Here is a 12,237-nt window from a genome sequence, read left to right as displayed (position 1 = left end):
GAGGAAAAAGGTCTGCAATTGGTAACCTGCACAGGTGTTAAAACCTAATGCACACAGTTGAGCTGCTTAATTCGGGTTGCTGTGAGGCTGTGCCAACTGTCAAAAATTCCCTACCACCCAGAGAAACTGGGGGTAGAGAAGCCTGTCCCCAGGAAGGGAAACCTAGCAGGGAAAAGTCTCTCACAGTCAACAATGAGAAAATGATGTAATCACCACTCGGCTGGATTAAAATGGCAGCCACCGCATGGCACGATTTCGATCTACCGCCCGATCTACCACAGACAAAACCGCTCAGCGGGAAGGGTACAGAAGCTCTAAGTTTCTGCCCATAAGGTGTTCTGCAGGGGGAAGCCTCAGCCTCTGTCTGCGCGCTCGTTGTTCGGAGCTGCACAAGACAATTGTAAAGAGAAGAGTTTCTCTTGTTTGCGGTTTTGGAGGCTTTTCACCTCAAGTTGAAATCGAAGCACAGCAATCAATCTCGGAGGGATTTTACGAGCCCCGACGGCCTGGATGATGGTAAAAGAGCCATCGGGAGGTACTGGGTTTCCTCGATGACAAAGGGATTCCCCAAATGAATTTGAATACCAAACCTTGGTCTGCTAATCTCTGTAATCCGAGTTCTACTTCGGCCAAAGTAGAAGCTGCCTGTTCCTACGAAGGCTGAGCTAAAACTGGGGATGCTAAGGAGGAGCCCCGTGGAGGAGGAGGAGCGTCCTCACAATTAAGCCCAGCCTAACTAGGAAAAGACTGAATCACCTCCCACTACTGGATGCTCTGAACAGCTCATGGGAGAACACCAGTAGGCTCACAGGTAGACCACAGCCATATAGAGATGCTGTTTGGGAGAACCTAAACTGTATCAACAGTTTAGGAAAGGGCAAGATATGGCTCCCTAGAAAATCCAACTCAATCTTTGACTAGACAGCAAAACTAGCGGTTATAGATTATGGGCACTGTAATCCAATAAATATAGCTTTTTTCAAAAGTTTAAAATGTAACAACAGTATGACTTTAGTCAATTCTCCTGCTTACATACATTGCCTACCACAAATCTGATTCCATTTCCGCATATTCTCAAAATAATTTCAAAGGAATCAGAAGGAAATAAAAGCACACTAGGAACATATACTATCACTCTGCAAGGAATAAATATGGTCCTTTTGTTAATCTTAATAATGCTATTGTGGAGATGTAATATAAGATTGTTTTTAACGCATCAGAAAAAAAGATTATTAATCTTACCATTGGCTGGTTCAAGTAGTTACTTATAAAATTATGCAAAAAGAAAATTGTCCGTTCATTAAATCATTAGTATTTCCTGGAGCTAGAAGTTATTCTTCTCACTACTCTTGTTTAGTGTTTTATGTTCAAAAATATTTCAAACAATGCAAAAAGCCCAGCTAACTAGCACAAGGCTTAATTATCTCTGCAATTCTTCTTCTCTAAAAGTTCAGATGCATAACAGATGCTTCAGTGCATTACATTTCATATGTCTGGGGCTGACTAAAACCATACACAATCTTGTTTAATACCCATGACAAATAACAGAATTTGCCTCTAATAATTCAAATAATTGCAGAGAAATCACCTCAGGAATTTGTTTGAATTAATCTTTCTTCACACCTTCTTCAATATAAGCTTCTCTCTTATAGAACACCCTAGTAATGCCCTCTTAATTATCTGCTCTCCAAGGTTACTGAGATAGCATTCAGGCAGCTGGCACAGTTTCTCTTTCACAATTCTGATGCTCACAAAATGGAAAATTGTATTTGTGACTGAAACAATGTGTCAAGATGGCATCTCATCCACATTTGCTCTTTGTTAGGATGGTTAGCTTAGGTTTGTCTGGGTTTAATTCAAAATTGTAAATATCATATTGAAATAAAGAGCAGCTGGTAGAGCTAGGAAGACATTCAAAAAAAGTCCACAAAATGGCACTGTACTATCCTCATTTATTATTTGTGCATAAGAAATCATGACCAAATTAACTGTAATTGTATGATTGATGCTTACACAGGGTTATGCAAGGGTAACTATGAATATGTTGAATTACTTATGACAAAAATTAATAGGTTTAAACAAAACATGAATAGAAAAATATATATGAGATGAATATACATCTTTGTATTTTTATATTAAAATGTTCACAGGAAAGATGCATGCTCAGGAAGAGACAAATTTGCTTATAATAGAATTATGACGAAAATTCACTTCTGCATATTATCTTCCCCACCTCATCAATTTTAAGATATGTGGATTTCAATTCTTGAAATGAAGGATGTTGAATGCTGGCTGGAGAATTCTGAAAGTTGAAGTCCACACATCTTAAAAGTTGAAAAACACTGAAGAAAACAACATTTGAAAAAGTATGATATAATAAGCAGACAGATACTGATAAAGCATATTACTGCTTGTAGTTAAAATATACAAGTATGTGCTTTGGAATCTCACAACCTTTTGAGGAAGCTACTAACAGAACAAACAAAAATAGATTAACAAAGTAAATCTAAGCAGACAAATTCTACTGTTGTTTTTGCTGATTCAAAGGAGGGGGGGGCATTAATTTTCAATTCCAGTTTTTCCTGTTGTTCCTAGTAAGATTTTATTAACATGAAGTAAGGATAATTATTATCCCTAATCTTCAGTCCATGTTCAGAAGGATACAAAGAGGATATTAATAGATGAAACATGATTAACAAGTTTTGAAATAATACATGAATCTTTCATCTTTTCCTCATCTGATTTGAAAACCTGTACCAATGTTTAAAGCTGTTCAAACTTCCTACAACACTGGAGCTGTTAAAGAGAGCAAAAACTACATATAAGAATATAGAGACCATGCTGGCTGGAGAATTCTGGGAGTTGAAGTCCACACAACTAGACCCAGTTGCCAAGGTTGAGAAACACTGATCTATAGTTAGTCAGGTTTCTATAGGTCTTACATTCACTCCTAAATTGGATGCTAACTTGTACAAAGGCACTCACTGGTAAAAAGTCAGTACTATATACATTTTTATTCCATAGTTGCCTAAGGGTTAACAAGACTTGGGCCTTGTACACATGACCCTCGCAATGGGATAATCAAGTTATTCTAGTTCAATCAAGAGAAATAAGAATAGTAAGCAGAGGATGGAAAAATAATCAAGGAGAGAACCAACCTAGAACTGAGGAGAAATTTCCTAAAAGTTAGAATAATTAATCAGTGGAACGACTTGCCTCCAGAAGTTGTGGGTTCTCTAAGGTTTTTAAAAAGATTGGACGATCATTTGTCTGAAATGATATAGGGTTTCCTGCTTGAGCAGGGGGGTGGACTAGAAGATCTCCAAGGTTCTTTCCAACTCTGTTATTGTTTCTGTTAATAAATCTGATAGTAAAAGCTCCACAACACAGTCTCATCTTAAACCATATTGATATTTGTAGCACCAAATTAATAATTAATGGATATTAAACCAAAATAAAGATTTATTACTTTAGCCACTTGTTAATATGATATAATCCAGACTTTTTACATAACTAATAAATAATATTCATGTTAGTCATACTGTTTATTTAAAAAAGAACTCTCAGTTGGCAAGTTAGTTGAATTTGTGATGACAGTTTTCTTGCTGGTTAAAGGGATACTTCCTTTTTTATCACATCTCTATTGGCAAGCAGAACACTGATTTTATCTTTAATTTATAGTGCTAAATTATTGGTATAGTGCTAAATTATTGGGCAAAACTTGAAAAGGCAAAGAAAATAAGTCACTCCTGTCTTCTTCTATAAGAAGCTTCACAAGGAAGCTAAAAGACAGCTGAGTTAAATCACAAGCAGAAGTAAACCAGAAAGTTGGATAATGTTTATCACTTTAAAAGCTGTTTTTCATGATTTACAGAATTTTGGAATGAACCAATTAATGTGAATAAAAACCTTCATGAATTGTGTGAATCGGGGCATATTGGAGCTGAAGAAGATATTTTATGCTTTAAATTAGAAAAGGCAAAGTAAAAACTGAATCATTGATTTGTCAAAACATGAATTACTCGGCTTTAAAATAAACAACATGCCATGGATGTTAAAGCAATGCTGAAATCAAATAAAGATGTTCACAATGAAGGATTTATTATATAGGAATAATTTATGGTTTTTAAACATTCCATTTAACATTGAGGAGAATTATTAGTAGCAATCTTTATAGAAACATATATGGGAGGGGGAGGTTATATTATAGCTGGAATACAACTTGAAGTTGAAACTAATTGTATGGATTTCCATTTCTACTCAATTCAAAATTCCAATCCAATTGTTGATTTTTATGAGCTATAGTGTAGATCTTTTCCTGAATTTATCTTAGTGGCATGGATTTTTATAATGGAATACAAAGAATATATATATTTCCAGATTTACCTTCTCTTCACTAGCTGTTTAGAAGTAGAAGAAATTCTATAAAGCTTGTTTGGCAACCACATAAGTGAAGAGTTTTCCTTCTAAAATTGTTTTATTTATCGCTGGGTATTAGGATAGATAAGGTTGTTTGTTAATTTAAATACCACTGTGGAATTTATTGTTCTGAGGTCATCTAAACCAAAGTTCCTTCGTTCGTTCGTTCCTTCCTTCCTTCCTTCATTCATTCTTTCATTCATTATTTTTATAGGCATCTGAGCTTCATTGAGCCACATATTACTGTGATTTGAAGGTTGTGAAAGATTTTGATGAAGTAACCTATCATCTAATTTCCTTTTTCAGTGTTGGCACTAAAATATTGATAGCAACCATGTCATTCAGACTATAGGTGATATTACTTCAATTGCAATATGCAGTCCGATTTCATTTTCCTGCCTTTGCCCTTGGTTATTATTCAAATACACTCATCACTATTTCTTCTAAGTTAATGTTTGTTCATATTTGTTAAGTGTACACCATGCACACAATACAACTGCACTGCAATTATTTTGAAGTCAACTGCTATTTATTTTTCAAGTCAACTGCTATTTATTTTTCAAGTCAACTGCTATTTATTTTTCACAGAATTGGTTCAGCCTTCTATAACAGTTCCATTTAGATTAGATTAACAGAGTTGGAAGAGACCTTGTAGGTCATCTTAGTACAACCTCCCACCCAAGCAGGAGACTCTGCACCATTTCTGACAAATGGCAGTTCAATCTCTTCTTGAAAGCCTCCAGGGATGAAGCTCCCACAACTTCTGAAGACAAGCTGTTCCATTAGTTGATTGTTCTCACTATCAGAAAATTTCTCCTTATTTCCAGGTTAAATCACTCCTTGTTCAGTTTCCATCCATTATTCCTTGTCTGGCCTACTGGTGCTTTAGAAAATAGCTTGACCCCTTCCTCTCTGTGGTAGCCCCTCAAATATTGGAACGCTACTATCATGTCTCTCCTGGTCCTTCTCTTCACTAGACTAGCCATGCCCAGTTCCTGCAACTGTTCATCGTATGTTTTAGTCTCCAGTAACCTAATCATCCTGGTTGCTCTTCTCTGCACTCTTTCTAGAGTCTCAACATCTTTTTTATAGTGTGGTGACCAAAACTGGATGCAGTACTCTAGGTGTGGTCTTACTAAAGCTTCATAGAGTGGTATTAGTACCTCACTTGATCTTGATTGTATCCCTTTGTTAATACAACTTAGAATTGCATTAGCTTTTTTGGCTGCTGCTACACACTGCTGGCTCATATTTAGCTGGCTGTCCACTGAGACTCCAAGATCCCTCTCACAGTTACTGCTATTAAGCCTGGTTTCACCTAATCTATACGTATGCTTTTGGTTTTTCTTGCCCAAGCATAGGACTTTTCTCTACATTGAATTTCAGTTCCTCATGTAGCCCTTTGGCAAAATTAATTGCCCACTCCTACACTAAACGAATTCAACTGTTAGATGGCACACTGAATGGGCAACCTTGTCAGATTGGAGGTGAAGGGAAGTCCTGAATCCAAACCACAAACATTTCAGAGATCAGGGAACAGACCTGTTTTACAGGAGCAGAGGGGAAGCAGAAAGTCTACATGAAGAATAAGCTTCATGAAAAGAGGAAAACTATGTGTCTTCATACTAACAGTGAGATAAGTGCTGAACCTTGGTTCAGAAATCAATAAGTACTAAGCAAATGTGCTCCTAACACTTTAAAGGTTATACTTGGGAGTCCCAACATTAGTCAGGACCACCTACTGAGGAAACTGACATTTTTAATCAGATTCCTTTAAGATATTTTAGTCTGCTTTGTGGAGTCTCGTATTTTGTGCATATCTATTAATTATTTCAAGGGATTTGCCTCTTTTTTATCAGAAGTTTATTCAACCTTCTGCAAATACAATGCTTATATGTTTTTGCTTCATCTAATCTATCTGAACCACGGATACTGTATTGCTCATCTGAATCTGGATCCAATGTCCTTATAGCATTCTATGAGAGGCTTGTGTATGATGTGCCATTTGTGATCTTATTGGTGCTTCATTATTTCTTCCACTCAGTTGTAAGGACTACCTCAAACCAGAAGGTTTACTTTTATAGTTTTTAATAAAGTTAATTCTTAAATAATAATGGTGCTTGTTTCAACCTGTCAACAGGAGGCAGGGCTATTGCACTCTGACCACACCAAGTTCCTAGGATTGGAAGTGAGTTTAGCTGCCCTTATTTATCATTATCAGCACTATCAACACTATCATGCCTAGTTTATTTGCAAGAAAACTGCTTGGGTACAAGAGCTTCATCTTTTATGCAAATCAATGTTAAAGGAAGAGCCAAGGCAAAGCTTTTCCTTCCTCCTGGAATGTGAGTGCTTGCAGCAGAAAGTACTACATAGGCAATAAGCAAAAGCTATAACAAGGCCTGCATGAATGGGGTCCAGATCCTAATGAATACAGCAAAGTGTTAAATTAGATAATTTACCTTCTAACTCTACAGTTCTATGATTCTGCAATTTCTATGATTCTGCAATTTAACTGTCATCATACATCCATCGAATTAAACCCTAACACATAAATGTGTGATACTTCCAAAGGATAAGAATCAAATTCAGGTGAGTCATATTTTGGTTTAATAAAAGATTTAAAACTTTATGAGGCTTCGAACTTCCAGTTTGTCGGCTTCGCGAGCGGCAGGGATTCGCGATACTGCGCGATCCCTGCTGCGCTAGCCGTTTTTGGTGCTCCGATCCGGACGGGTTCAGAGCTAAGGCTGCCCTGCAGGGGTAGCTGAAGATAGGGGGATCTGGAGAGGGGTTTGGGGTGTTGCAGACCCCCTCCCGGCCGGAAGAACCCCTTTTCCCAAGACGCAGTGCAGCGGCGGTCTGTAATGGCCGCCACAAAGAAGCCGGCAGCTGGGTAAGAATGCGCAGGAGGAAGAGGAGAAAGCCTTTGAGAGTGAAAGTTTTCTTGGTTGACCCAGGACTCTAAGATACATTTAACACAATTCCTGGAAATTATGGCTTTTTGAATGATTCTTTCCACAAGAGAAAATAAGCGGCAATTTTGAGGTGCTGAAAGGAAAGTTTACTCTCCTTCCCTACGGAATCAATAAGTGGATACTGAGAAACCTGTCTTTTTTAGGCAAAAGCTAGCTTTATGTGATAAGTGGGAAGGGAGAGGACAAAAAATATATTCATATGTTAAGATTTGTTGGAGGAGATGCCTTAAGGATTTGAAGACTGAAATATAATTCCAATAAGGCTTTAAGATACAGATTTGGACTTTCTTTTTTTTTGATTGATTAGTATCAATCCCAGGAAGAGAAAGTGAGAACTTTGTCTTGGCTTGGATTGATTGAGGACTGTTGGGATTGTTCTATTTTTTTTTTAAATATCTTGGTTGGTGCAAGAAGAAAGAGGGGAAAAGAAAAAGAAAAGAAAAAGATTTATAATGGCTTTTTTTGCTGAGGAACTGAGAAAAGAATATGAGCAAACAAAAACAGATGGCAAAGATGGAGTGAAAGAAGCCTTCCTTTTTTTAGAAATGGCGCTTGTTAACTATCAACAAACACTGCAACAGATGGAGGCAGCAGATGAAGAAGAAGAAGAAGAAGCCATCTTTAATGAATTTCAAAATTTGACTAAGAAAGAAGGAAGGAAGAAAGGAAGGAAAATGAAGGACTTAAGATTTAAAAAAAACACTCAAGAAAGAGAAAGAGAAAAATAGGGTGCAAAATCAATATAATGATAATAAACAAAAGAAAAAGGAACACAACAGAGAAGGAAGCCAGCAAGGCAGAGGCTAGGAGAAGGGGGGTAGGAAGGTCTGGTGGGGAAGAAAGAAAGGGAAAAGGTGGAGAAAAGCCACAAAATTTTGAAATTAGATGGGAAAAGAGGAATCTTTTTTAGGGACAAAGGGTAAAGTACAATTTCTTTAAAAAAGATTTTGCAAGGTACATAAGATGGTATTGTAGCATTTGTATTAGAAATAGAAAATTAGAATGGTTTAAGAGTTAATAAGAGATTAAAATGTTGAAATGTTTAGTAATGATTGATTTTAAAATTTAATAAAATATTAAAGGGAATGTTTAGAATATTGAGTTTTAATTAAAGAGTTTAATATGACTATGGTATTGATGTTATTATAAAATTATTATAGTAGCATTTGTTTTTGGAAAAGGCAATGGGAATGTTATAAGATTCAATATTTAGATCTATTATTTAACTATGTATTTACTCATTTTGGATTTATTATTTTTCTTTTATTAAAAAAAAAATAGTAGATAGAATGTACCAAGCAGAATCAGATTGGGTATTAGGTGTTATTTCAAATGTTAATCTAATTAATTTAGGGGGAAGATAGAAAGGCATCATACTCTGATTAGTGATTTCAGGAGAAATTCTTTCTTTTTATTATAAGGAATGAGATAGAGGGATAATAAAGAATGGACAAAAGATACAAATATAATGACTCAAATTAAGATGGATTAAATAAGATAGAATTAAGAAGAGTGAAATGTGTGGAGAAGCTAATATAGAAGATATAGAATGGTAAATAAAATAGGTAATGATATGTAAGATGAGCATGAATATAATTGAAGTCCATGTAGAGAGAGGTACCTGGGGCCAAGTTACTTTCCTAAAAGATTTTTTATATGTTTGTGTGTTGTGTGTTTATGTTTCTGGGAGAATTAATAAAATCTTGCAGAAATACAGAATGAGAATAATGGTAACCAAGTCAGAAAGAAATAGATGAAATAAGAATAGTGAAATTGAATAAGAGTAAAGAGAAGTAAAGAGAAATTGGATAAGAGGTATTTGTATGCTCATATGGAAATGGTTTAAAATAGAATTATATTGTATAAAATAAGGTTTTATTTGACTTGTAAAATTTATAATGGAAAAAGGTTTAAGTATGTAATGGTTAATGATGATTTGTTTGTCTTTAAAATTAATAAAATTTGTTTAAAAAAAAAAACTTTATGAGGTTTCTAACTATAATTATCTGATCCACAGGCAAAATTAAAAGTAGCTCATTATATCTATGCAAAACATCTGGAAAAAATATTAGTAATAGCACCGTTAATGTCATCAACATTAAAACAAATCCTTTTTGATAATTTATTTAATCAGAATTATTGTATATCTATTTTATTACAGGTAGACCTTGACTTAACACCACAACTGGGACCAAAATTTCTGTTGGTAAGCAAGGTGATTAAGTGAATTACACCCAATTTTATGATCTTTTTTGCCACGGTTGTTAAGCAAATCACTTCAGTTAATTAATTGTTTGGACATGAAGTGAATCTGACCTCCACTGAATTTCCTTGTTTGGAAACTAGTAGGAAAGGTCCAGGAGGTGATCACATGACCTCAGGATGTTGCAGTTGTTGTACATACATGCTGAAGTGTTTAAATTTTGATTCTGTGACCATGGAAATGCTGCAATGGTTGTAAATGTGAAGATTGGTTACAGGTAGTCCTCGAATTACAACAGTTCATTTAGTGACTATTTGAAGTTACAACAGCAGTTAAAAAACTGACATGACCATTTTTCACTTATGACCGCATCCCCATTGTCACATGATTTACATTTGGATGCTTGACAACTGGTTCGTGTTTATGTCGCTTGCATATCCCAGGGGTCATGTGATCATCTTTTGCAACCTTCTGACAAGCAAAGTCAATGGGGAATCCAGATTCACTTAAAAACTGTGTTACTAACTTAACAACTGCAGAGATTCACTTAACAAATGTGGCAAGGAAAGTCATAAAATGGGGTAAAACTCACTTAACAAATTTCTCACTTAGCAACATAAACTTTGGGCTCAATTGTGGTTGTAAGTTGAGGACTACCTATACAACTGACTGTTTTCAGTGTCATTATAACTTTAAACACTCTAATTGAATGGTTATAAATTGAGGAGTACCTATATGAATTTCTGCTTACGTCATAACTGATTGATTGACTAATAAGTGTTTTTTTTTCTCTTGTACAGGAATATGAGTTTATGTTTAAAAGAAAGTGACTTAACATTTTAAATTACTCAGTTTGACAGGTATCTCTGCCTTCTTTCTTGAGGACAAATTCTTGACTTCTTTCTCTTCATTTCATTATTTTTTCCAAGTTTCATTCAGTAATTCATGTTCAGTACTATTTAGTTCTCTCACATTTCAACTTGTAATCTTGTACTTCCTATGGTTGTCTCCATGTGGAACCACAAAAACTGAATTCCATTGCTCATCATGCCTTTGATCAGTCAAAATCTTTACATAATTTTAACACCAAAATAAAAACTGCCTGTTTCTAATCTAACTTAGAATTGCACTTAATTTTCTCATTCTTTTCTTTATTTTAATGTTAATTAAAAATTAAAATCTAAAATATTGACTTACCATGTTGTGTCTTCCTCCATTCCTCTTTTGGCACAGTGGGGTATTACTCTAGGACTGTTTATACAGTTTGTGGGTCTGCTTGCATTCATTCCCCTTAAAAAAAATAGAAGTCTCTGTTGAACATTTATAGGGAAAATAACCTGACAAATTACAAAAATGCAAGCAGAAATGAAATTAGCACAAAATTTACTGTAGTTTACTGATAAAAAGCATCATTATAACCACAAGAAAACAAGAAAACTACTGGGTAAGTATATTCATACTTAGCACTTGCTTTGATATATTGTTTATAAAACCTGTCAAATAATTTTAGATGTTTCTTTATAAATGAAATATTATAGATTGCTATGTGGCCTGGAAAAAATTTATATTGATCATTTAAAATGATGTGTGTTATTGATTTGATTTATTTGATTTCTAAAGCCACACATCCCAACAAATGAATTTTGGCATCTTGCTGGATTAGCCTACAAGATCACATACAGGTAATCCTCAACTTACAACCATTTATTTAGTGACTATTGAAAGTTATAATGGCACTGAAAAAAAAGTGACTTATGACTGGTCCTCACACTTAAGACAGGCACAGCATCCCATGGTCATGTGATCAAAATTGGTAGCTGCCCTATATTTCTGACAGCTGAAGTCCCAGGATCTTGTAACTGCCATTGGCAACTTTCCCAACCAGCCTTCAACATAGCAAAGTCAACAAAGAAAGCTAGATTCCCTTATAAATTGGTTGATTCATTTAATGACCATAGTGATTCTCTTAACGACTACGGCAAAAAAGTAATAAAACTGGGCATAATTCATTTAACCATTACCTCACTCAGCAATGAATTTCCAGTCCCAATTATGGTCATAAGTCAAGAACTAAATAAATTTAGAGAAGATACAGATGCAAGTATTTCCAGAGTTGAATACTGTATTACTATTAATTTCCTGAGACACAACAGTTTGAAATATGACTAAATGGTTTAATTTAATGTGGGATTATGTTTTATAAATACAACAAATCCTCTGCTTTACAACAAATATAAAACATTCATCTCAATATTTGATTCTCAATATTGAGAATAACAGATAACAGATAATCAGAGTTGGAAGGGACCTTGTAGGTCATCTAGTCCAATCCCCCCGCCAAGCGAGGGACTCTACACCATTTCTGACAAATGGCAGTCCAATCTCTTCTTGAAAGTCTCAAGGGATGGCGCTCCCACAACTTCTGAGGGCAAGCTGTTCCATTGGTTGATAGTTCTCACTGTCAGAAAGTTTCTCCTTATTTCCAGGTTAAATATCTCCTTGTCCAGTTTCCATCCATTATTCCTTGTCTGGCCTACAGGAGCTTTAGAAAATAGCTTGACCCCTTCCTCCCTGTGGCAGCCCGTCAAATATTGGAAGACTGCTATCATGTCTCCCCTGGTCCTTCTCTTCACTAGA

General features: G+C 35.4%; 1 protein-coding gene across 2 annotated transcripts in view; it reads right to left on the bottom strand.

Annotated features, from left to right (window-relative positions):
* The window catches only part of ARHGEF3 (Rho guanine nucleotide exchange factor 3), a 168,087-nt gene that overhangs the window by 143,563 nt on the left and 12,287 nt on the right, over positions 1 to 12,237 (bottom strand). For both annotated transcript variants that reach the window (XM_026677544.2, XM_087954758.1), the window contains exon 2: positions 10,798 to 10,890. In XM_026677544.2, the coding sequence (XP_026533329.2) occupies positions 10,798 to 10,890 (93 nt within the window). The remainder of the gene's footprint in view (positions 1 to 10,797; positions 10,891 to 12,237) is intronic.

This window comes from Notechis scutatus, chromosome 2 (assembly GCF_049901735.1).
Source record: "Notechis scutatus isolate UNSWTSFEM ecotype Mainland chromosome 2, rNotScu1.2, whole genome shotgun sequence".
In the NCBI taxonomy this organism is placed as follows: domain Eukaryota; kingdom Metazoa; phylum Chordata; class Lepidosauria; order Squamata; family Elapidae; genus Notechis; species Notechis scutatus.
This window is presented reverse-complemented; position numbering and strand designations above follow the sequence as displayed.